Source organism: Sylvia atricapilla, chromosome 6 (assembly GCF_009819655.1).
Source record: "Sylvia atricapilla isolate bSylAtr1 chromosome 6, bSylAtr1.pri, whole genome shotgun sequence".
NCBI classification, from domain to species: Eukaryota; Metazoa; Chordata; class Aves; order Passeriformes; family Sylviidae; genus Sylvia; species Sylvia atricapilla.
This window is the reverse complement of record NC_089145.1, coordinates 59965216-59992468: the sequence shown is the minus strand read 5'-3', so window position 1 is coordinate 59992468 and position 27253 is coordinate 59965216. Positions and strand designations below refer to the sequence as shown.

Below are 27253 nucleotides of genomic sequence, written 5' to 3'. Positions count from 1 at the left end.
GGTTCAAGAAATAATGGTCTGCAGCCAGATTAAGAAGGCTGGGGTTCGTTTTATGCCTTGATATAGAACAGTGAGATTCTATCAGGAGAGCTGTTGGAAAAGCTTAGTTCACACTCAGCATCTAAATACATTAACCAATTTTTTTAGGAGTTCTGTAGATAAGAATTCCACCTTCTCTAAAGGAAAAAAAAAAATCAGGGCTGAGCAGATTTTAAATGGAATTTATAGCACTGTTCTACCATCTGGAAAAATTAAGATATGTTAGGCATTCATTATTGCAGTAGTACTATTGAAATTAACCAGTTAGTGTTATATAAGAGGCCTTTTTAAAAGCAATCTTCTGTACAAGAAATATTCCAGCTTTGATCATTCCTCACAATGATGCAGCTGAAGTATTCCTGACACCTGTCATCAGGATGTGTTTCTCCTCAAATATTGTCTTAAATGTTCAGAAGGCCTCAGAGTTGTGGTTTACTCCAAACTGAGTAAAAGGAAAATCAATTCTGAGTTCTGGAAGGAAGGAAAACATAAAATTGAGTTAGTACAGATTGCTTTCTGGGAGATTTTTTATTTTCATGAATTCTGTTATCAAAGTATAAGGGATACAAAAAGATAATATTATCACCAAATTAGCAGTAATTGCCTTTGATTCTGGTTTTTAGGCAATATAACTCTGAAGCCTCCTTTTTTGAAAGTCAGTGGATATAACTGCAAGAGAAATCTGAGAATAAGATTTATTCTGACACATAATAAAATATTCAGAAAGGACAAAGAGCAGTTCCAAACCAAATCTGCTATTCTTTCAAGAACCAACTGTTACTGAGTCACAGAGACAGAGGATGTTTGATACACTTTCATAAGCAGCACTAATTATCTAGATATGTGAACTCATAGTGCAATGTGAGATCCACTGCAGTGTTAATAGCAAAACTGAGTAGGATGAGAGCAAGGACATCTCAGCAGAGAGGGAACCAGAAAATACCTCTTTTTACACATTGGGGGAACAGTTTTGTGCTTCCAGGTAGGAATGCCTACTGAAAAATAGAAAAAAAGTCTTCAGTCCACATCTTTTCTGAAGTTATCCACCAGTGTAGTTTACCACTGTTAGTGACTGGGAATATGCCTTTATAGGAACACAAAAGCACACAAAGCCAAGATTTGCTTTAGGACAGAGAGATGCTGCTGCTTGCAGCTCTGCCTCAATTCACTGTTTTATAACTGCTGCCAGTAGATGTTTTGGCCCACCTTTTTTTCAGAATGTAATGATTGTTTTAGATGTGCAAATGCAGACACTATTAACCATTTTATCTCTACCACTTGCAGCAGTTGACAGCTTTTGTCAAAAGTGTTCTGAAAACTAGGCTCATACATTGATTTCCACACTTTTCAAACTTTCACCTTTCTGTGCAGTTCTTACCTATGCAAAGCTTTATGTTCTGATTGGCTTTTTCCTGTTGCTTATTGAGTCATTTATATTATTGAGTTTACTTTTGCAACACTAATCTAAGTCTGGGAAGTGTTAACATACCAAGATATCAAGTAACTTGCCAAAGATAACAATGGCTGTTTGTGTCAGAGCCAACTGTGATTCCATGCTGTACCTCATCCTCAGCCTTTCTTCCTGGTGCATGAATATTGTCAAATCATCTCTCTGTTCCAGGGCATCACACTTCATTTTCTCAGGCTGGTTCTTCCTTTGTTTTGATGGTTGCCCTGAATACACAAGATGAGATGCCAAGGAAGAAAGTACTCGGTGCAGAGAGTGTGAAGTTTAGCAGACCTTTCACCAAAACAAACAACAAACAGCCAAAGTGAAAAAAAAAAAACAACCCCAAAACAAACAGAAAAATATTAACTCCTGCTCTCAACTGGCCTACAGCTGGCTGTAGAAGAGCTACTCCAAAATCCTTTTCTTTAGAAAGAAAACAAAGCAGTGTACCAGCAGCAAAACACATTTTCCTGCCCCTTGGCTTTAGCCCAGGGGAGTTTCTTGGGGCTGCTGCTCCTGCCACATTTCTGTGGGAGAAAAGCAGGGATGGCATCATCCACCTCTTTGTCTGGCAGATGGCTTGGCTTCTTATAAGCTTTGCTGTTCTTATATTAAAAAAACCCAAACATATAGAGACCTTTTTGTTTTTCCCAATTCGATTAACATATTTTCATATCCACCAGAAATGTGTCCACCCTAAAGACTTTCCTTTGAAGCAATACATAAGTAAATGTAGAATTTGTAGGGAATCCAGGTAGTCACTGTAGCTCTTTATGTTTGATCAAAGTGTATTAGAAAATTAATACAATGAGCCTAAATTTTTGCAGAACTTAGTTGAGCATTTGAAGTACAGGTTTTAGCAGAATTTAGATTCATTAATCCAAGAGGGCAAGAGAGTCAAAAATTGTTTTAGAAAGACAAAATTCCATTAGACTCACCTTGTGATAATATTTTCACTTGCTGATGCAGATAGCACCAGTTTGCATCTGCTATTCACTTTCTGCATGAATAGGTGTTTGCATATAGGTTCAAGCCCATCATTTACTCAAAAGCCAAACTTACTCATCCATTCTAGTGTCATATGAAGCAACATCCTTCTGTACTCCTTCCATTTGACAAAATGGGAGGGGAAAAAGGCCCAGAGCATTTCAGATCTGTCCACTCCAGTGTGCCATATACATGAAGCCAGTAGCTGAACAGGAGGTTTTCATTCCCTGACTTTACCTGGGGTGATGACTCCTGGACAGTGATCTGGACACTGATGTGCCAGTTTTATCATCTTAGAACCTAAAATTGATCATGTTTCAGATCATGTTTCCCAGAGAGGGTTGCTGTAGCATAAATGTCCTTTTTCTCTACTCTTCAGAGTGCATACTCACCATTATGTAATGAAGAAAACAATTATGCCTCTGTTTCTAGATATTTAAGCTGCTTCTAAGTGTTTGAGCATGCCTCTTGATTTGTCTGAAGAGTGGTGTGTGGCTGAGGCCAACTGCTTCACCCCATGGAGAAAGCAGAATGTAGATATTTAGTGGAAAGAGTTTCAGTTTCTCCTTTTTACAGCATCATTAGGAAGCTGTCGTTCTAATGATAATAATAATTCCCCATTTGACATCATAGAGGTAAAAAGAAATCACTGCTGACATCAAAAACGAGGTGATATTTCAGCAGTATTATTTCACTGAAGATAAAATAGAAGTCTTTATTACTCCCAGTGCTTTTAAAGAAAGCTGAGTAAGGCTTATACAGACCCTAAAGCTGATATACCTTAATGCATCTCTAACTAGTGCAAAATAATAATTTTAATTTTTACCAATACATTTTTTTGTCTGTTCCTCCTTAGAACCACGAATTTTGTGCCTGCTTAAAGGAAAATTATCAGTATCTGAGAATAAGCCTTGAGAGCACAGTTACCTTCATTTTCTTAATTTTCTCCATGACTTAAAATTCTTTAAAAAATGCTGCAAACAAATGAAAACACTAAGAGTATTACAACAAGTGCTAATTTCCTTAAAATCTTCATATTGGAACCTTTACTGAAAATTCATATAAATTGCATAAAGAGGTCTGAGCTCTGAAGAAGTTACCCTGAGGAGGGTTACAAGTTTTTTTTTCATTTTTTATGGATAAATATTTTATTCTCTCTGAACTTTCAGTGTGCATTGCTGTGTGAATTGCTTGCTATTAAAAGGACAACAGACAAGGTCTGTTTGATCAGTGGTAAACAATGTTTTTCACTTTTATTTCTGATGGCACATTAGACCCTCCCATTACCCTTTCTTTTACAGATGTATTTGGTTATAATTCCTATCTTTACATGTTTTTCCATCCTAAACCAATTTATATAGCACATCAGTGACTCACTCTATCCAAATACACATGGAAAAGGGTGTATCCTACTAATATTTGACAATATTTCCAAAGTTTGACATCTATTCTTTTTCTACTGATTTGTTTTGGGGGACATTCAGAGAGAAATATAGACTGCATAAAATTAAAGCAATAGGATGCAAGGCTGATGCCTCCAAAACTGTCAATTTTACCCCCATCAAAAGAAATTTCAAGAATTTCAAGATATTCTTCCCATGGCTTCTTTTTGCAGAGTTGGTCACGTATTTGCAAATAGGGCAAGTTCTCCTCTGCATAACAAAACAAACCTGTTGAAAATGTTTCAGTCTTTTCACAATCAAACTCAAGGAATTTGTGCAATTAAATATGTGGTGGGATCATCACGTTATTTTGTTCCAGGCAAATATGTTGATAACACAACAGTCACAGCTCATCTGCTGGGGAGTTGCTGCTTCTCAGTTACTCTCAGAAATAAGATCTGAATTCTTAGAGGCATGAAAATATTTAGTAGCTATAAGCCTTTTAAAAATCAAAATTAGTACATGCCAGTTACAGTGAAATATTTCAATCTGAAATGAACTCTGCACTGCCAAAGTAAACGAGTCTCATTCTGTGCACAAATAATTTGGACATTTTCCCCAAGAATTTGTCGTGCATGAGCAAAATGCTCAATTTTATTTCGTGTGAACTCAGTGGCCCCTTTCACTTTTGCCATATTTTGGAAGGCCTGAGGTATTAGATAAATATTTCTCTTCTTGGAAATTCTTATTCCATTAGATTCTTCATTAATTTCTCCTTGCTCAAGTGCTCAGAAATGTATCATTTCTTCCTTTCAGTTCTTGCAATCCTTTGCACTGTTGCATTGCTACAAATGTTGGTTAAGTCAGTCCACCACTAGAAGCAGCATTGTTTTTAGGAGGTACCTAAATGCAGAGCCCCGTTTTTCAGGGCATCTCTAAGAAATGCTCAGCTCACAGAGTATCTCTGGCATCTCTGGCTCCAGCTGGACCTTCCACAGTCATATAACCAGGGTTAGGAATGAGGCACTGGACACAGTTTTTCCTAAAGAAACAAGGATTCTCAATATTTCAAACATGCATTTTGGGTTGTTTTCAGTCACTTTATAGTCACGGGCATTCAGAAAATTTTATATGGTTGGAAAGTACAGACTTTGATGGTACAAAGCTCACAGAAGAGCTTTAGATCACTGGAGCAACCCCAGACAAAGTTTATGTAGACAATTTATCAGCTCTTCTCCGTCAAGGAAAATTGTTTTTTAGTGCCTGCCTATTAGCAATCACAGGCATATTATGAAATTGAGTTTTGGGGAGGACAGCCTGCCATCTGTCTTTTCTGTCTTTTTTTCACAATGCATCATTCTAAAGTTAAAACTTTCTGCGCTTTAAAATGATGTAAAATATGAGATGTCTATAATGGAGACACTTGGAAAGAAAAATGTACTAAGTAGAAATGTAAATCTTTATAGACTTTGGAAACAGGCAACTGCTGATGCTGTACTTTATATTTTAGCTACAAATGCCCTCCACATTTTCCACATGCCGTAGTGCTGATAATTAATTAATATATATCTCAAGGAGAGTGGAAATGTTTCCTTCATAAACCTTTTTTGGTTCAGGGCAGTTTTCTGAGTGAAATGGAACTGCCAGTGCCTGTTGTGGAGAAAGAAAAAGATGTGTGCAGTTTCCTTTTTGTGTTCTGATATGCTAAGATTTTATCAGTAATATTGTTTTCCTGTAAAAATATCTGCCTCAGAGAAAATCTGCTGTGTAGCTGTCAGGATTACACCTCTTAGAATATACCTGTGGTGATTCTGTTAAATTGATAAAAACAGAACACTCTGCTGTGTAGAAGGATTGCTGAAAAATATTCCGAAGCCCTTTCATGTGTAGCAGCACTTGTATGGCAATACATTTATTGTGCTATAAATTCCATCACTGATTTTGGCCATTTCAAATTGATTCTGCAGTAACTGTAAGTAATGAACCTTACAGACAGAGCCAAAGGAAAAAAAAAAAAATAATAAAATAAACCACCCAAGCCAATAAATTTGTGCCTGTAGGAATACAAATTGTAGAGTTCATTTAGCCTCAGTTTTTATCAAATCATGCAGTGAATGCCCTACAAAGCCAGAAAATGTATCCAACAAAATATACAGTGCCATAGCCCTGGCTTGCTCTAAATTTAGCCATTAAACCAGACAGTCAATTATCCAAAGTACATGTTTGTATGAGGTGTCCTGGGGATTTCACCTGAGATTTAAGGAAGGTGCTCTGCATAAGTAGATGAAAGGGGAGAAATTATAATAGAAGTGACTTAAACAGGATAATAAGCCAGATCCTGAGCTGTTTTACATGGTCTAAGCAATACCAGGCACCACTGAATTTCATAAGGGTGTAGATGTGCATTGAGCTACTAATGACTCAGCAGGTTAAAGTATACAGAAATCTTCAAAATTTACATATATTTCTAGCTTATTTCCCTTTCTTTACTGAAAAGTTCTATCAGGTTAACCAGCTATTAATGATTCCATGGATTTTAACAGGGAATTAATGTGCTTGGTAAAAATTTTCATAGGTAAGTTTTAAAATCCATCTAAAAGAGGCTGTTAGAAGATTTCACGCTTGTTTTCTGTAGGAAACCCGCCAACCTTGATTTGTTAAATATTGTATACATTTTTCACAATCTTTTAAATCTTTTCAAGCCTTATTTTACAAACAGACCATAGATCTAGTCCCACTAAACCAGTGGGCTGCAGTGAGATTAAAGTACAGATTAATGTGCACATATGTTCTGCCCTCAATTGTTACTGAAGAGCTAACTTCAGATTTTAGTTCAAATGCAGAAAAGATTAGGGTTGTTTTGTTTTTTTTCTACAGAGCTTTTTTACCAACATTACAGGAGAGAGAAGAAAGCTCACATTTTATTTTCTGTGCAAAAATAAATGAATGTCTGGGTTGGGTTCCTGCAAGCCCTGCAGCACTTCCATGCATCACAGCTTGCACACTCATGTATCTTGTAGTCTGCATTGCATGCTGAATTCATTCTGTGGATCTTCTTGTATCCAGCTGCATATTCTCTGAACCTCTGTGGTGTAAGATGCTGAATCCTCATTTTGAGATCAAAATGCTTGAGTCGGTTCTACCCTTACAGACCACAAAGATATTTGTTATCTATGGCATATTCCTTGCCTCTCTCTATAAAAAAAAAGTCTATTTGGTCGATCTGTCCACTTCACAGCATCAGCCTAAGTGACACACAGAGCAAAAAAAAAAGGCACAGGAACTGGGGCTTTCAGTTAAACACCAAATATGGTGAAAGCCATAATGAAATAATGAGAGTAAGGAATGCAATTTTTCCTTTCACTCTGCTGTTTTGTGTTGCAATGAGGAACACAGTGAGTGAGTCTGAAGTCTTTTGAATAGCCCCTGGTAACTAAGAGCAAAGAAACCTTGCTCATTATCTCTACTCCCCTCCTGAATAAACATTTCAGCCATCATAAAGGAGTGTGACATGAAGGAAGCATGAATGGCTCTCATTCCAGATGAGAAACCCTGGACAGCTGAGCAACCTGTAAAGCAACCTGGTTGTTGTAAAGGTGCAGGTCCCGTGAGCACTGGATGATGGGGTAGGCATACCCCATGAACACCCCATTTATTTCCAGGTGACCTAAGAGTCATAATTCACTCTTAAATGAAGATTCCCAGCCTTGCAGGGGGAAGCCCTAAGTATTCCAACTGACTTTTGGTTAGGACTGCAGTGTGTGAAAGGCAGAGCTGTCCTAATTTTTTTTTTCCAGTTATTTTATTGAATTACATAGAAAAACTTAACCAATTATAAGGAAAGGTTGAGTGTGGATTGACAGATGGCCTGCAACACCCCTACTGTATTTCATTTTATAAATATGATTGATGTGGAGGTAATTTCTTGGTAACCTGTTTTTCCAAAAAAAGGATTCTAAGTGGTAGGTTAGTTAAAGAAAATTAATCTCTGCATGTTAAACTTGCCAACTTTTGAATTAATTGCATGAGAATGACAATCAATTAATAAATGTTAAGCAAACAACAGAAAATCAGTGAATTAAAAATTACTAAATTGATTCCAATGCAGATAAAGCAAGAGTCTGCCATAATTCTTTGGTGTAGATTCAAGAACACGAATCTTGTCTCATCAGTTTTTCTTCCCCATTTATCTATGTTTAGCATTTAAAACAATGGTGGTTTATTATGATTTTTACAAATAAATTGCTATCTATAATCTAGCTTGCTGCATGAAGTGGATTATAGAAACAAATCATGGGTAGTAGTCCATTTGTAGCTGTCAAGGAGAAGGTCAGAGCTTTGCAAAGACCATCCATCTCCAGATGGATAAAAGTTTTTTTCTGCAAAGAGACTTTGTCTACTCTGGTGGCAGTACACAACTGCTCCTGTGGTAGGGCTGCCATGGTGTGTCCCAGTCTCTGTAAAGCCAATTTTGAGCTTGGGGTTTGCAGTTTCAGTGCCACTTTCTTTGTCAGGACCATGTGAGGTGTATTTAAAACTGTTCAAATTAACACTGAGGACTATCAGAGATATTAGTTCTTGGCAGACGTACCAGAAGAATTTTGCCTCCCCTCTTATGATCATTCCTTTTTGTCATCAGTGGCTTGTGGAGCCTTTACTATTCACCTGCAGAAGCTTTTCTGAAATTTGCAGTCATAATTTTTATAAAATCAGCTCGTGTTCCTTACTGTCTATTTTTTTCCCTTTATACTGAAAATTTTTCGTTTAGATTCATATAAGCATCACTGATGTGAGGAAAATGAAAGCATATTAATAATTACGGAAATTAATCTTATTTTTTTTTCCCTATCCCCACTTTTGCTTTTGTAACAGTTGTGGCTTTTGCAGGAAAGCTCACATTCTGTTGTCCAAGATCTTTGGGTAGACCTCGTGTGCTTGTATGCATAGAGCCAGCAAAAAATTGGGCCATGGCAGGGGAAAGCACACAAGCATTAAAATAAACAAAAATACAATTGCTTTTCTCTGTAGGAGCATACACCAAACACTATTAGCATAAGCACAGGAACCTTAATATTAATGGCATTTGAATAACAATCCTCAGGCTTCTCCATTGTCTATACTTTACTCTGTGCAAAACTCAGGTCTTTTCATCTATTTAGCCACAAAATTAGGAAGAGTGAATGTAATTTTATTTTTTTTTTTTTACTAATTTCAGAATGAGTTCTGGGGCTGCAACCACAGGTGGAGAACTTGAAGAGAGCATTAAACATTCCTGTCTTAATCAAGGTTGACTTGGGGAATCCATTTCTGTCTTTACAGACAGCAGCATTTTCTATATCTTTTTCTCTGTGTGTGGGAAAATACATTAATATCAGATATTTTGTTTTATCTAGTCCTTTCTCACTTATCAAGTCCTTGCAGAGAATCACCTAAGGTAATTGTTAGACTGCTAAGAACTACATCAAACAAAACAGTAGGGAAAAAAAAAAAAACTAAAATAACCTCTTTATTTCTCCCTGCAAAGAAAGAAATAAAGAAACTACATCTGAAGTATACTTATTATTAGTTGTCTTTAATGCAGCAGTATTTGGTCACCCTGACACACAGAGCTGAAACTAACTTTTTTAAACACCCTTTTCACCCTTTCTATTGCAGAATGATGCAGCCATTTTCCACCATCTCCCAATCCTCTGATAAACTGCATTGGAACTGATGCAACAAAAGTCCTTTTTTTAGGTTTAAATTCCACTGTTGACAAAAGCACCAGAATTCTGGAATAGTGAATTTCAAGAGAGTTTGCTCATGGGCAGGGACAACTATTCCTTTATTGGAGCCCTGCACACTTCAGTAGCTAAATGCTTTCAACTTTTTAAAAATAATATTAAGGAAAAAATATCCTCAAGGCATTATTTTTAAAGGGAACTTCAAACATTCCATGAAGGAAAAAAAAATGCAACAATATTTGAACACCAAGGGATTTGAAGTGGTAAATCTCTTACAGTGAACTGATCTTTGGAGTTTCAGGGTTAAATGAGTATTGACCACAAATTAGGGGTGCAGACTACTGAAATTTCTGAGATATTCCAGATTCCTAGCCTGACCAGCAGTAGCCAGATTCTATAAGAAATCATTTATAAATAAATTAATTATGTTAGCTAGATTTTAAATGAACTATGTTTCATTTATTCCCTTGAGTTCAACAAAATCCATTATAACATTTGCAAGAAGTGCAAGAAAATCCCAGGTTCTTAATCTTTTTTCCTACACAGACTTAATTCTGCAATAACTCAATATTAAAAAAATTTAGAGTTTATATTTTAAAGCAGCTGTGAAGCAAACAGATATTCAAGGGTAAATCTGCTCATCTTGAATCCTTCTGCAAATGGTCTGCTCTGGAGGTCATATCAAAGAGATTCTTTTTCCAGCTTAAACCTGTCTTTTCTAAATAGATCTCAACCTGATCTCATTTAATGCATTGATGTCTGGTTTCGAAGTCATTATATTTGCTGTATTACATATCAAAAGGACTCTTGAGAAATTCCCCCGAATTGATAATTCTAATTTCTTATGTATAGCTACTCTATATTCACTCTGAGGACAGCTGCATTGTATGCTAAACCACGAATTGTAAAAATTGATCCCTTTGTATGTAGGTTTGTATTAAATTGAGATACTCTTATTTTTTTATTTTTTTTTTCTTCTGTTTGTTGCCACACATGGGTTCCTGGTGTCAGTTTGTATTTGGCTGTTTGAGCATATTAAAGTTTTGCTAGTGCTTATGATGTTCTTGCCAAGAGCGCTCTTGCAGCAATCTGCACTAGAACAGTCTTTGTGCCAATTACTTCAAAAAGTATTCAGTTATAAACCCAATTTTTATGGCTACTTTTTCAGGTTGCTGTGGGTTGATTTCACTTAGTTTCTGTTTTTTTTAATGCCGATCTTCAAATGCTTTTTGAGTTTTGCATTGTGAAAAGACAATACAGTGTTGATAGAGTTGTTAATAAGGCATCTGTGAAAGGTTCAAAGGTATTAAAATAAAACCTAATAATTTAAATTAGTAATACTGCATATATTTAAAAGTGGAAAGTTCAGAGTTCTTATTGCAGGGGCTGATTATGAAAATGGAAATCTTTGCAGTTACATAAAGCAAAATAACTGAGAAATTATAATGCTCAGTGACTCAACACAATATTTCTTGAGTTTATATTGTGAAGCTGATTTCAGGAGTGTCAGCTCTACATCTTTTGTTTAGAGCAAAGCAGCTTGCTAATCCACTGTAATTAATGAAAAATCACAACACTGAAAAGGATGCCCTATCATTAACATATTTTACAATAAAAATGTGCTTTTGAAAGGACAGACTGACTTTATCATGCAACTTTTACTACTGCAATGTACACCAATATAGATAGATATGTGCCCATATACAGCTCAGAACACTGTGTTCTGCTATGCTGAAGAATAACTGCTTATCTAGTATCCCAAATATAAAAAAAAAAAAAAGTAAATGTGTCATATAGCAGAATGGAAAAGCTAAGTGGAAAATTTAGAATCTAATCATGTTAATCTAAAGGATCCATAAATACTTGAGGAACTTCTGCTGTTCATTTCTCAGTTTGTTATGATTTGATATCTCTTGAAAAATATTTGTGCACTCTTGAAAATGCTTTTCTTTTTGTTTGTTTGTGTTTTAATGGCAGCTTTAGGAACTGTTTATCATACAACAGACTTCCATTATTCTCAGAGTATTCTTAAAAATATAGCTTAAGAATATATCTTAAGAATATAGCTTTAGCCTAGCCAATACAACTTGTGCAATCTCACATTCTTGTTTTACCTTCACTCCAAAATTTTTTGGAGAGTTAGAAAGCTGTCCCCATTCCCTTCTCTTTAATTTATTATCTAGACAGAGGTAAGTGGGAGATAAACCTTCTGCATCCTGAGGTTGAGGAACGAGCAGTTTGTTGCCTGTGTGCTCAAAGCAGGGACTTTGGACCAGAAACTCTGTTCCACATAGTGTACTTGAATCAAAGTGACTGTGGCTATTGTGCTTGCTGCTGATCTCAACGTTCTCATATGCAATCAAAAATATTCTACTCAGGTCATTTTAGGGATTGAGCAAGTGCTCTGAACTGAGCCTACCACACTGGGTTGTTTCTCACATGATGCTTGTCTTTAAGCACCAGTAAGTTTGAGATCTCAAAAGGATACTTTTTTTTTCCAACCCTTAGGATTAGCCTAAATTCTGCCTGTGACTATTTTAAGCAGTAGAATAGCTTTTGAATCTTATTACTTGAGAGAGTGATAACAGAGGAAAGATGGGAAAAGCCTAAAGTGTCTCCAAAAAACTAGTATTGACTTTTTAACAATAAAATACATCCCGAGACCAAATATGCTGTTTAAATGTAAATACCATTTCCATTTTCAGACTGTCTTTTGCAGGTGTATTTGAAGGGATTTGAAATGTACTTGTAGATGGAAAAGAGGCTATTGACCTTGAAACTATGTATGTGTTAGGAATAACATTCCCCCTCCTTGAAATCAGACTCGTACTCTGTGAATGGGTGCTCAGGACCACAACTCTGAGCAGTGGTTTCACGTGGCATTCATTGCCTAACTCAATCAAGACTCACTGCAAAGCTGCTTCTCAGGAATCACAGACTATTTCTTAGTCTTATTTTCATCCACCGTGGCTCTGAATGTATCAGTGACAGCTGCACTAAGCACTACTTTTCTTTGTTCTGGTGAGGACTTGATATAATAGGACAGGGTTGGTGTCTAGACACTCTGTTCTTTATTAGATGGCCAAAAAAAAGACCCCAGATATACAGGATTTTCAGCCCTTTTTCAAGGCTAAAACTGAAGTATTTTTGAATCAAATAAAAGTTGATAACAGTAACCATAAGTAGACAAATTATTTGGTTATGCTGTCCAAGGGAAAAGACAGATGATGCTTATGGAGATGGCCGATGTTAACAAGGGGAAATGATAACATGGTTATTTCATAGATTGAAAGAGATAACAAACCTAAGATTGATTGAAGAGAAACATACATCTATAAACTTTCCTTTGCATGATGAATGAAACCCATCACATAAAGTGCACATGGCAAGCCCCATGTGTTCTCTGTGTGTTAAGCTAAGTGTACATGGCCCATGGACAAGTTGGATGCATTTGGGACATCTCAGACTTGCTGCACGTGTGGGATGATCCAACATATTACAGTTGTAGTGGCTCATTCCTTTTCAACACCAAAATGTCATGCTCCATGGGACCTCCTGTTAGTAAGACTGTAGTGTTTATAGAAATACAAGAAGTCTGAGAAAGGGTTATGAAAGTATTACAGGAGCTGCGAACACAAAGCCTCACTGGACCTCTCAGATCCCAGCTTCTGCTGAATGATAGGTATCTTTTCCCAAATGGTATCTTTTCCCAAAGCTTTCATGAAGACTGGGAGAGCAGGCTTTGGTCTCAATGAGGATGGGGCTGTGGAACCACAGAAACAAATGATTTTTAACCATTAGAAAACATAAGTAGAAAAGTTGTAGTGATTGCAGTGCGACATGGGCAGGAAAGAAAAGAAGTGTGGTAAATAAAGAAAACTACATTGAATTTTAGGTTGATAGACATGGTTATATTTTCAGAATAGGAAAAACTTTCAGATGTCATCGTGTAAATTGCCAATGGCACTAGACTCAGATTTGGAAAATCTGTTTCCAAATGTTTACTCTTACTTTATAAATCACCTGAAATCATGTAGGAACTGGTTGCCTTGCAGAGTGTTAAAACATTTGTCTCACTGGTGTCACAGACAGGTTTTGAGATGCGTGGATGTGTATCAGTGAGTGAAGGGGCACACAACACTTTGAAAGAAAAATGAGAGACTGTGGTACAGTTTGTAATCTATCTCTTTGGCCAATTTCATCAGTTTAAATTGGTTATGTTTTAAAGATTTAGGTGTTGATTTTGAAAGTATAAAATAATATCTTTGAGAGACCAAAACAAACATATATATATATATATACTTCAGAAACAGTTGTTTCTGTAACAGGATAAATGTGTGTGTGGGTTGATTATAAAATAACTAAACAAATAGGTGCACAAACTAAACACATATGGATATTTTTGCATGTGACTGTTTTCTAAAAAAATTATTCTACGCAATAATTTCAAGATTTCAAATGTAATGTCTCATTAAATGAGCTGGAGGGACAACTTCTGCCAGTGCTGAGGTTTCACACACACAGTAAGTTGGCATAGTCATTTCTACAGAGAACAAAAGAAGTAGTTTAGAAATTTGTTTCAAATTGAAGTTTAAGTTTTGAAGCACACGGAGACATCTGAAAGGTGAAATTCACAGATTTTTTTCATGCTTGCAGGTTTTTTATAGCCTCTGGTAATGCATGTCCTTACTCTGACATCACATGTATGTGAAAAAAAAAAATGGATGTAATATTTAAAGATATCTTTTGACATAGAAAGTATTTCCATTTTCAGAGGTGAGATTTAGCTCTAAAAGATGATCATCAGGTTCCAGATGTGGTTTTCAATCACTGGGCTTTACTTTCCTTAAGTATTGACAGAGGGAAGGTTTCATCAAGGTCTTTGTGATGTGCTTGTTTATAATGAGGAGACATTAGTAGAGCACATCTAAGTGCATATCACTAACAGATGACTCAAGAGAGCATATGGCAGGGAAAAGAAATATATATTTGTCCAACCAGCGTGGCTTGTTAACACTCCCACACTCATAAACTCATGTGTTTACATGTACTTACAATATTTTGCAAATCCGTTTTCTAATCAGCTAAAAATAAAAGCCAAATAATTATTTTTTTCCAATATTGGAGTGTCAGGCAAAGTTGATTTAGATTTTTTTTTTATTTATTTTAAACAAAGCAATTAAGCAATACAGAAGATTTTTACAGGTGGTTGTTTTTTGGTGGTTTTTTTTGCTTCAACATGACATCTTTACAGTATATGTGTTATTTTCATTTCCCAGGGTTAATAGTTTGGGTTTTGCAAAATGTTTTTTTCTTCACCCATCTCTCTATCCAAGGTTATACTACAATTGGTAATTAAGGTAATAATATAGATCAGAATGGTCTAAGAAAAATTCTGGTTTTGATCAGGTCACATGGTTTATTTCAAACATAGGATTTCCCTGTGCTTCCATAGGATGAATTATGGAATCATGGTTACACCTACTAATAAACAGTTTGTAAGCAAAGAAATCTCTGGGCAGTTTAACCCAGTGCAGCTCCCAGCAGTATAAAATTGGAGTGTTGCTATTAATTTAATTTGGGAGGTAGATAAAGAAATTATGGGAAATCTCTACAGCTCTTGACATACAAGGTATCTGATGATCCTGTGATCAGGAATACAGCATCCACCCACTGTGACATCTAAATGTGACTGTTTATTCATCTGGCATTATTAGGAAAAAGTTAGAGTTTAAGGATTGATTAGGACTAACTTTTCAGAAGGAAGCATTTATAAAGAAAACTGCACAGGAGAGCTGCATTTACTTTTGATTTTCAGTATAGTCCTAGCAAATTTTTATTAAATATTTACATCTGGAGCCAAGTATTGTCCTTCATAAAACAGTTTATTGTTCCAATTTAGCTTCATTAAAGTCATAATACTGCTTTAGGATATGACAGACTAGTGCTGTGGGATTGAATTATAAAGAGATTAATTTTAGCTACGGGACATAATTGACCCTATAATTCCTAACACACCTAATCCCAGTTTAAATGAACCAGTGTTAAAAGTGGCAATACTCACCATATAGACAAGGTCATGACAGTTAGAATTGTTTTTTACTACCAATTAGATTTTCCCACTTGGTGCATTTGACTAATGTTGTCATAGAAAGGGACTTCAGGCGTGGAAATGCAGTTTCTTTAGAGGCACTGGAACTGATGGGTAGTTTGCTGAACATTTCCCAGTGTACAGAATCAGAGTGCAACTGAGTGCTGACCCCTAAAATTTGACTCCATATGGGAATTCAGAACATGTTTTGACCCATGGTACAATTAGGAATAAACTAAATAATTTGAATCTGGAAGCAAATTCTCTTGAAATACAATGTTAATATTGGATGGTTATAGCAGGTTTGGAACTGTCTCTTGGGCAATACTGCATCTGAAGTGTATTTCAGACAAAGAATGAGAAAAAAAGTGAGGTACTGCCTGAATAGAGAGTTGTCAAAAAAAATCATGTTGACATTTAGCTGCAAATAGCACGAAGGTTTAGAAAAATACAAAGATATATAGATAGATATATATATATGATATAGTTTAAAAATTCCCTGAAGTGTTCATGCCAACTTCAAACATATTAGCAGAAGGACTCTTATGAAAAAAACAACAGAAAAATGATACTTTCGCATAACACATGCAGTATAAGATAAATTTTCACATTTTTTACCAGTTATCCATGAGCATTTTTCCAAGCATTTACAGATCTGAGTTTTCCAGTAAGCTGAAACTTCATGATAAAAAGAGACAGATAATGATAAAAAGCAGATGTATATGCAAGCCTAGCTCGAAGGAACAAAATATACTGCCCCTCCTGTGAAGTTAATCCTATTTCTTTTAGCTATTTCTTCATTAGTTAATGAGGTTTTAAGAAAAAGAAATAATTAAAGTGGTTTGAAATGCTGCTTTTGCATCTTTGCCTTTAGGAACTTTTTCAAATATTCACAAAATAGTTTGCCCTTGAAAGGTGCATTAAGTGTGAGTTTAGGCAATAGTTACTTTAAACATGGGTGGTCAGAAACCTGTAACTGAAATGGTCTTACACATCAGCTAATCACTTTCCTCACTCAGATTCATTACCCTGGCTAGGCTCGAAATGTGAAATAGTGGTGAAAGGAGGTGTTTCAATGATTAGGTTAAAAAAAAAAGAAACAAATTTCAAGTCTTAAATCACACATCTACTAGCATGAATTAGATTTGAATTTGGATCCACTTTGTGATTTGTAATCTTAAAAATGACAAATTTTCTTCTCTCTCACTTTCTATTATCAATCTCAGATCAGAAATAAAGAGTTTGTTTTCTATCTTTGTGAGACGAGTATCAGCACACTTCTTACCTCATTTTCATCACCTCCTCCTGTGACCCAGGAATCAACCAACTTCTCTGCTGACCTCTGTGAGAGGAGTCTGGGATGACAGAGAAAGGGACCCTCATCTCCTGGAAGTGTTCTCTCAATGTTGATGTTGTACCACATTGTGAGGATGAAAATCTGTGACAGCCTGCAACTGCCAATTCTTGTGCCTCTCTTAGCCACGAGTACAGGAACTGCAGTTTGCATTTCCATTTCAATATGCTGCGTTTATATTCTTTTACTGGATGAAACAACCGCTTTATTTATATGCTGAGCTCCTGAAGGAGTGAAACTGGAAGTGGTGAATTATTCTTTTCCCAGAGTTTCAGTCTACTCTATTTCAGGCATCGTTCTTAGAAGAGGGATGCAGTTCTTATGGATGCTATTGGATGGATCTTCTGGTGTTATCTTGTGTTTATAAAAGAAAACCAGCACCCCCAGAGATCTCCGTATGTGCCTATGCACTAGGCAATGGCATTACATCTCTACCAACTCCTCAAATGCTTTCCTGTGGATGCAGGAGGACTATCCAGCACCTGAGCTCATAGATTGCCTGTACCTGTTGCTTCTCAAATTGCCAGCCATAAAGAAGAAATTTAAGGCAGTGAACAGTGGTTTAGGTGGCTGCTAACTCAATGAAATTCATTATGTTTCAAATCTGCTGGTCTTTCTTGTGTCATATTCAATTTCCAAATATTATTAAAATGGTTACTTTATTAATTTCCAGCTTCATTATTTCAATTCTATCCCACTCTCTCTTTTGCTGAATTTCTACTTGGTCGTTCTTGTTGTCTTCTTTCTTTGTGTAACAACCACCACAGCAAAAATCACCACCATAGCAGTTCTGAGTTTTTATTTGATGAATGTGAAGCATTTGCCTATTATGTTCTTTTTGCCATGAGGACATATAGACCATGTTGCCAGCCAGTTAACAATGACACTGGCACTTCCTTAATACAATTTTAGGAAGTGTTAAACTGTAGGGAACACTAAAGCTATCCTTTAAAAGAAACTGATGTCACAGTTGCGTTCAAAATTTACTGGGTATTTTTTTTATTATTTTTTTTTTTATTTTCCAGGTGATTCATATAACGGGCCGTTTACGTCTGAGAGTGTCACTGTCACATGGAAGGACAGTTCCCAGCCAAATCATGGGACTTGTTGTCGTTGCTCATGCCTTGCCACCTCCTACAATTAATGAAGTCAGGATCGACTGCCACATGTTTGTCACTCGTGTGAATATGGACCTCAATATCATTTACTGTGAAAATAGGTACAGCCTTTTAGATCCTTTATTTCTTTGTGTTCCGTTGCGTGTGTTCTTTGTTCCGTGGGCTTGGCGAGAAGTTTTTGAAGTTTTTCACTCTTGCAGTGTCATCCTGGTGTTGTAGGAGAGCATTGAATGAACTCTCATCACCACTGCCTTCATTTTCATCACATTTTTAGAAGATGAAGGTAAATTCAGAACTGTAATTTGCAGGATGTTTTCTGGCATAGGGGAAGATACACCAGAAAATATTTCTCTAAGTTTCTCTGCTTTTTTACAATCTTTCACTGTCCCTTTCAGAGGCAAGATTTGGGACTAGACAGACGTTGGTCTGACCTGTATGCCTGTCCTTATGCTCCTCCATCCTCCCATCCACAAGTTTTTCTGCCTGAAGTTTTAAAGTTTTCCATTTTTTGAGCTAATTTGCAGATTACAGCTATCGTGCTCAGTGTTTAATGGAACAGAAGCACAGATGGCCTAGATAGTAGGCTAGAGAGGTGGGATCTGTTGCAGTTAGAGGTGGGAAAACTGTAGAATAAAATTGGTTAAGGGCATACTGGGAGAGACAGCAGTGAAATGGGAACAGGTGATGAGGAGCGGCTTGGGGAGGGGCTGTGTTCTGTGTGATAGTGATGGGTGATCTCAGAAGGTGAAAGAGGGGATTTAAATTCAGCTGCCTGCTCCCTGGGGGCTGGGTAGCACTGGTGGTTCTGCTCCATGACCCATGAGAGCCAGGGCTTATCCCACCACCCCAGAGGGAGCTGGGGGACACAGGGGCAGCTCCAGCCCCTGGCATGGGGCATCTCCTTGAGGACAGGCAGTGGAATGGGCTGGGGTTGGGTCAGGAGGCAGGGTTATGGGGAGCTGGGCACTGGCAGGGGCTGCCATGGGGGTCTGGGCTGGGGATGGGGTGGGGGAAAGCCTGGGAAGCAGAGGGGCTGATCAAAGCCATTAAGTCCTCAGAGTCCTGAAAAATAAAAAATATAATCCGGGGACTAGGTATTTAGAGCAGAGTGAAAACACCTGAGAAGGAAATTGCGAGTAGTAAGTTTGGGTCCGTTGATGGAAGTCTGGGGAAAAGGTTGGAAAGGAGGAAGGAAGGTAATGGAGCCAAAAGGAATTTTGTGAAGGGGACTTATCATCAAAAAGTGGAAGAAACAAGGTGACCACTGCAAGCTTTTCTTGTGACAGCAACCACTGCATATTACAAATTGAGTGAAAGCTCTCTGATATGAGAAATCCTAATTGCTCAATTATAGTGAAATACCTACAATCAGGATAGCATATTGATGTAAAATGTTATTAAAAACAATAAACTCAACTGTTTTGTTGAATCAGGATGTTAAACAACTTTAAATAATCCTGGATTTCAATTATGAGGTGGTCTTGGCTGCCACATTGCTACACTGCTGCAATACTTTTAAAGATAGTGTTACTCGACTATTAGAACACCATCTACACTTCCAAAGCATTATCTAAAAGTGGATATATTATTCTCATTTTTAAGCTTGGAAAAACTCTTTCATGGAAAATGGCTTGCACAAGATCACAGAAAAAGTGGACAATGGCATTAAAGTTTGGGGTTTTTTGCCTGAGACTCTACCCAGTGAGTGTCCAGATGCTGTATAATCTGGCAGCTGGCGAATGAGCTCTGGGGATTAGGAATGGGATCTAGAAAAAAACCTTTTCCCTATGTCTTTGATTTCACTGTGACCTACCTAGGTAGTAATGGAAAGCTGCTACCACCTCAGAGTTTTTCAAAGGCCTCTGTGGAATGAGTTGCTGGTATCTATCCAGTTTCTAATGAACAGATTCCCTTTTAACAAAATCACCTGCACTTACTGCTACCTTTATTGGCAACCTCCATAAAAAAAAAGCCAGGAATCAAATAGATGTGAAAAATGACCTGTTCCATCAGGTCAAGTATGAAATGAACTTTTAGGCCAAATTAGGAAGATTTATGCCTTCCCTGCTGTGAGTTTGGCATTTTTATGAGCCCTAAATTGTATATGTGGGGTTTTTTTAATTAAACATTTTTCTCAAACCTTCCCTTTATATTCATGTAGCAATAAAACTTTCAAATGCCTGAGAAAGACATCACTGAAAACTGTAAAATTCATCAGGTGAGGTGCACTGATCGGTAATCACATAGGAAGAGCTGATAAAACATGGTAAATTGTGGTAAAACAGCAAAAAAGTGTTGAGTTTATTCATGTTTTTCAATTTTTAAGCTGAAGAAAACATTATGAAGTAACTTTTCTTTGTTTGTGATGGATTTTATCTCATGCTAATGCAGAATGTATACAGTGGTACTTGAATATATGCTGCAATAATTCCAATTTAAGCCCCTGTGTCATTGCTAAAAATCTGTTAAACTGTCATTTATAAAAGTAATTTCAAATAGTAGAAATATTTCTGTCAATGCTGGGAGGTGGACTGAGGCAGCAGGATTTCCAGTCATGGAAAATGAAATAAGACTGACACAACTTGGATTTCTTAGCAGCTACAATGCAGAATATGGCTGTAAAAACTGGAGAAATGGAAAAGAAAACAGAAGACGGGGAGGAATTAACAGAGCAGCTGATTGAAACTGTCAGATTAATTATCTGGGTGTTTGCCAAGGCTGGTCTCTGAGTCAGGGACATGGGGATCTCTCCTCTGGGATTGTAGAAAAGGAGATAACTATCCCACCCTGAATATATGGCCTTGACTCCTGGCACTTGGGGGCAGCTACGAAATTCTTTGTGGTGCCACAGTAAAGCAAGTAAAGCACAACACTGATGAAAACAGAGAAAGCAGAGAAGAAATGGATCCATGCTGGGCAAGCTGTAAGCACTATTTATGGAGCAATGGGGAGTTACTGGCAGCTGCAGGGAGCATGGAGCAGAAGCCATGCCACTTAACTGAAATGAATGCTCACAGTGGACCATTGGATCAGCAGGGGTGAGATCAATACTACTCCTGCTTTTCCAAGCAGTTGCCTGCTTGAAACAGCAGTGAGCAGGAGTGGCATTACTCAGGTCTTTGGGTGCATCTCGTTACTTTGCTCTGAATGAAGAGATCTCCTTCATAATCCTGGACTCAGTGCACAAACTTAGTGCACTGCAGCTTCCCTCAGAGACAAGATCTTAGCTAATATACTGGCTGTTTCTAAAACTTGATATTTTTCTTTGAGAGTGTAAAATATGGATGTAAAATTCTGTTGCCTAAAAGGTTAATCTGCGTCTATTTTGCAAATGTAGGATTTGTGTCATCTAAGACTCACCATCTGAAATAATCTCAGAATTCTTTATTAGTTAGTGGAGTGACAAAAGCACCTGCAGAGGAAAAAAATATCTCACATGGTGATAAATGACTGAAAGCAAAATGAAGGGAGTGCTGCTAGAGTGCATGATCAGTCTGTGTGTTTTCAGAATCAACTGTGAAATGTTGGAGACCCTTTGGAGATAGATAATAACCAGATTAACATGGACTGTGACACCACATCTGCTAAGATGTGCCCAAAAGAAAATAAGCAAGAGGTTTGGCTCATTGGCCATGATAGAGGTTGTCAGTAGTTCCTTCAGATGTGCAGAAAGTCTTGTGTAGCAAGCCCCAAGCCTATAAATGTGTGCACAATTTCAGCAAAATACTCTACCATATACCTACTTTTAAATTTCAGTCATGTGAACAGTCCTGTAAGTCAGTGGAACCATTGATCTGCTCAAACACAAGCCTGTGCATATGTTTTACAGGACCACAGGATAGTGGCCTGCCTGGAGATTGCCCCTTTCTACTGGGCTGGCAGGGTGGGATTTCCTCTCCCTGATCTCATCCTAGAATGTACCACAATCATTGCAGATTCATTCAAACCCTAAAAAAAAAATTTCTATGTCTAGAAAACAGGCATCATTTCAAATTCTTTTGTGAGCAAGACATTTTCCAATTTTCTTTTTAATTTCTGTACTGTGTTTAAGGACACTGACACCTTGACTCTCCATGGTATGAGTTCACACACACACACAGAGACACACACACACAAAGGTCTGAAGAATAGATTTTAAAGTTTCTATGTGCAATAAACAACAAAGTCCCAGTTGAAAGGGCCCAGAGTGAAAGCTGAGCTCCCAAATGAATTAGACTAAAAAAGATAACACCCTGAGGCATCTGTGTGTCTCAGCATTTAAATTATATCCCTTGAAATATGAGTTTGGACTTGGTGCCAAGAAATGGTTGAAGAGCTTTTTCATGAATATACCCAATAGAAGACCAATCTGTTGAAATGAAATGTGTCTCTAATCATTTGGTATAAACATAACATGTTTCTACTTTATTATGTAACCTTGAATCATCATAGTCTTTTAATGAGGATTTTGGGTTGTTGCTAATGCTTTACAATTTCATGGAATTATATTGTCCTGGTGTTATGCTACATGGAGGATATGCACTAGAATTTAATTTTCCACTTAGTTAAATGGATAAAATAATTTCCAGGTTTCTTTAAAAAGAATTCTTTCTTTTTTTTTTCCCCTCTAAGGCCTTGTCTCGTTTGTACAGATATTCCATTCAAACGATATAATGCTGAAAAAACTTTTTAGCAAATTTCACTTTCTGAGTCATTTGACAATTCTTTTGTTCTTTTCTTTCTTGAATTATAGGCTGTATGTTCTTTTTCCTTTTTAGGATTAGTGATTACATGGATCTGACCCCTGTAGATATTGTAGGAAAGAGATGTTACCACTTCATTCATGCTGAAGATGTGGAAGGCATTAGACATAGTCACTTAGACTGTAAGTACTTCCATTTTTGTCAAAATAATCTGGTGCAACCGCTGATTGCTCCTAAACTATTATTTATATTCCACAACTGGGATCTTCATCTTGCACCTGCTTTTTTTTTTTTTTTTTTTTTTTTTGTCAGAGGTTTTCATAGAGGGTGGCTTAAATGTAATTCTTTGTGTGATTTATTTTCAAGCCTTTTTCTAGACATATAAGATCATTTAAATATGTGGAAATAAAGCATTATATTTGTATTACTTGAATTTCCAGCAGCTGTTAATTTACATTTGCTATGCATTATTCTAATCCTTAAAGTATTGCTTACATGAGAAACTCCTTCCCCGGCACAGAATAGGAACTCCTCCTCTTGGGGGATTTTGGGTTTTTCTGAGTCATAACATGGAGGACAAAAAACTGCAGCACAATTGGGATTTTACCAGGTTTTTTTGACACAGAACTGAGCTCCAGCTCTACTAGTACTAGTGCTTTAACCACCCCATGTGTTAATATCTAAATGGCTCCCATCCTTATAGCATCTAATTCCCTGTTACATGCACACTGGTAATATTGGATTAGCAAAAGGATAACAGGGGTACAGAAATATTATAGCAAGAGAAAAATCCTTACCAGAGAACATGTGCAATGTCTGTGTATGGGGGAAGGGAGGTTCAGCTTGATTCCTTGTAATTAAACTCTTTGTTTTTCCTCTTATTAAAAGCCATAGGGCCTAATTCTTTTCTTGTTGAGATCTGTTGACTTCAGTGATGGGGCTTCTGATTTACCCTTGTGCAAAAAAAAAAAGACTTATGCCCATAATCTCTAATTTATCTGTGCCTGCAGTGAAGCCAGATAATTCTTTGGAAGTTTCAGTGACTGACTGCGTTTATGATTGACTTTGGTGTGTTTCTTAATGCAGCAGATGATCTGCAAACTGCCTCTTAAATTCAGAGTCACAAATCCGAATAACTCTGCTCACCCTGCATCATGTCCTACTAGCATTTCCTAATAAAAGGGCAGCAGCCCAAATGCAGCCACATTTAATTAGATTTTACAAAACCATACACTAGAAGGCAGAAAAAAAAAAAATGTTCCATCCCAAATTACCTTGCTTGTTCTGGAAGATAGGAGGATAATTCTGACCAAAAAGCAGGTGAATAGAAACAGCTTCTATGACAACATATGGCAGCCAACAGCAGTATTGGGCTGTGTAAAGATTTCAGAAGTTTCTAGAATGCAAAGTATATTTGGCATAAGATCAAGTTAGATATATTTCTGCAGAAAAAAAAAAATTAAATCAGCTATACAAAGTCATTTTGTATCATTTAAATTTTAAGCATTTAATATCCAGGAGAATATGTCAGTTGCTGAGAAATGAAGGAACAAATTCAGAAACTCAAATTCTTGGTGCTCTTGAAACTGGAAGTCAAAAATGACAAGTTGCACTTTCACTGCACTTTCTGACCAAGGAAATAAAAGATATTTATGACTCAGATTTACCATACCACCTGGCATAGATGAACATGCCATTTGAAAAAGACCTTAATCTTCTCAATGACCACTTCTCTCTGAAATAGAATATGTTTTATGAAACATTCATCTTCAGAAAAATTCAAGATCTATGCAGAGAGTATGAATGCAGTGTGGTCCAGTGTATAAGCACTGGACTAGGACTCAGGAGACCCTGAAGACTTCTAGAAAATCCCTTCAGTTTGCTGTGTTCCCGCTCTCACTCTATGTCCAGTTTAGCTGATTGGATTGCAGATTTTACAAACACAGGGATTTCTCCCACTATCAACATCCAGCATAGTGGGGTTCACACACTGGCTGCATGGCTGTAGCATAATTATTTTTGCTAGGCTAGTTGTTTTTTTCAATAGACAGGGCTGGTTACATCTTTTATGTATATTTGTTTTCTTGCCTTATGGGAACAAGATGCTTATAGAATCATTTAGGTTGGAAGGAACTCTGGGATATCATCTAGCGCTCCACCTAATGCTCAGAACAAGATCAATACTAACTTGAAGCAAATTTTTTATCACTTTACCTAGCTGGTGTTGAAAAACTTCAGATTCTCCACGACTTACCTGGGTGACCTGTTCCAATTGTCCTAATAAGTGTCAGTTATCCTCACAGTGGTTTTGGGTTTGGTTTTCTTCCTCTTATCTAGTTGGAATTTCCCTGTTTTGATGGTGCAGCTTATAGCTCACTGAAGTTTATCGATATATTTCCTATGGTAGGAGCCTAAAATTAGATTCCAAGATGCAATTTAAAGAGTGATGAGTGAAGGGGGGATAATTTCTGTGCTCTGCTGGCTGGACACTTCTTAGGCCAGCCCTGCTGCTTCATGCTTAGCACAGTGTCCAGCAAGACCCTCAGTTCCTTTTCCCAAAGCAACAACCCAGTCCATCCATCCCAGAGACAGGACTTTGCTTTTTTGTCTTTTTTATGTTCAAACTCATGCTCTTTATGAAAGATCTTCAAGTTTAAATTAGTCTTGGGAATACCTGGGGAAATACACCTGCCAATTTTAAGTTCTGCAGAAGCCAAAGGGGTTCGTGTCTTTGCCCAGAGAGATGTTCAACTTCTAGCATCTGATGATAAAAATCATATAGAAACCAAGAGGAAAAAGAATGTAGAACCCCAAAATACTTCCTAGAAACTTGTCAGTCCTTTAAAATCAAATTCAAATGAAACTAGAAAGAGAAAATCCTCTCAGTTTAGTAAAACTAGAATTAGAGCTAAAATTTATGAACTGCCAAACACTGGCTGTGGAAGGTAGAAACCAGCAGAACTGGTTCCCCAAAATAAAGAGCACAAAATAGATGATATTTTCCAGTACAATATAGGAAATAACTGCTTGAGATTACAAAAAAAAAAAAAAAAAAAAAAAAAAAAAAAAAAAGCAGATTTGTGCAATATTTTGAAGAGGACCTGGAAGCTAAAGTAATGGATAGAAAGCACTAGTGAGAAAACAGAGAAAACAAAGCAAGACTTGAGAAAGCAGCAAACTGAAAAGGTTGTGTTTGATGGAGAATGCAACCAAAAATCTCAGTTTATTCTTACAGAGATAAAATTTTTTTAATGATTAAAAAAAGAAGAAATCCAAATTGCAATAGTAGATTTATGGGTAAAAGAAACACAAGTAAAACTGCCATTCTGCCTATTTACTGACAGGATAGCATAAGGAAAAAGTAAGACCACTACATCTTGCCTTCTCATCCAAGATATTCAAAGACATCAAAGAGAAAACAAACAAAGGAGAAAACGTTGCACAAAATCACACAGAAAAAAAAAATCAAGAGGGCTGTTGATGGCTTCAGATGATAGCAGCCCATTAGAAACTTAGAAAAGCAGGCCTTGTTAACTCAATCTCAGATAAAAGAAGACAAAAGCAGTTTCAGGAATGTGACCATAACAAGTATAATTGTGGAAAAGGTCTGCAAGACTATAGCAATGACAACAGGCTTTTGTAAAGGAGCTACTGCCCTAATGAAAGGTCAGCTATGGTCAGTGGAAAAGCTTTCATTGGCTTCAATGGACATAGGGGTTATGCCCTAAAAAGGCAATTTTTTAATAGACTAAAATTCTGAGCCCAGTGAAGTAAATAGCAAAAATTCCATTAGGTTCAAAATTTCTACTAAGAGATTTATGTTAGTTATGGCTTGATGTCCTTGTGAATTAATAAAACAGCATTCATGCTCTAGCTGTACATATGCCTGCATTTATAGCAATACCATAATACATGGTATGATGACATGACCTATTGAAACATAATTTTTTTTCCAAAGAGAAATAAAAGTTTATGGCAGTTGTTTCTATTCTGTTTCATTCAAACTTTGAATGATCATGCTTTTTCAGAAATCTCTCAGCCAATTTTTTGGTGCCACAATTCTACCTCATTAAGCTCTTTCCTATTTTAAAACGCTTGATTTCAGGAGTTTGGGAATCTTCTGGATTTGTTCATCTTCTTTTGAACAAATTGCTGATAGAATCATGACAGATATCACTTACTATAAACAAGGTCTCTCTCACAGAGATCATAGTTAAAATTTTCTCTGGTCTAACAGCCTGTGCACATCCAGCATCATGGCCCAGCTCAGCTAACCCACAGAAACTGGCTAAGCTGCAGCAACTTTTGTTTCAACCAACCCCTCAAAAATCACAGGTCTGGCTGTGCCCTGGCTGTGCCCTGGCACAGATACAGCCTCTAATCCTAGTTCTGTAACAGAGCTCTTCATTAGGTTAGGTGGCATGAAA

At 36.9% G+C, this 27253-nt stretch overlaps 1 protein-coding gene across 4 annotated transcripts in view; it reads left to right on the top strand.

Annotated features, from left to right (window-relative positions):
• NPAS3 (neuronal PAS domain protein 3) overlaps positions 1-27253 on the top strand; it is a 594316-nt gene that overhangs the window by 546756 nt on the left and 20307 nt on the right. For all 4 annotated transcript variants that reach the window (XM_066322130.1, XM_066322128.1, XM_066322131.1 and 1 more), the window contains 2 exons: positions 18052-18245; positions 22902-23008. In XM_066322130.1, the coding sequence (XP_066178227.1) occupies positions 18052-18245; positions 22902-23008 (301 nt within the window). The remainder of the gene's footprint in view (positions 1-18051; positions 18246-22901; positions 23009-27253) is intronic.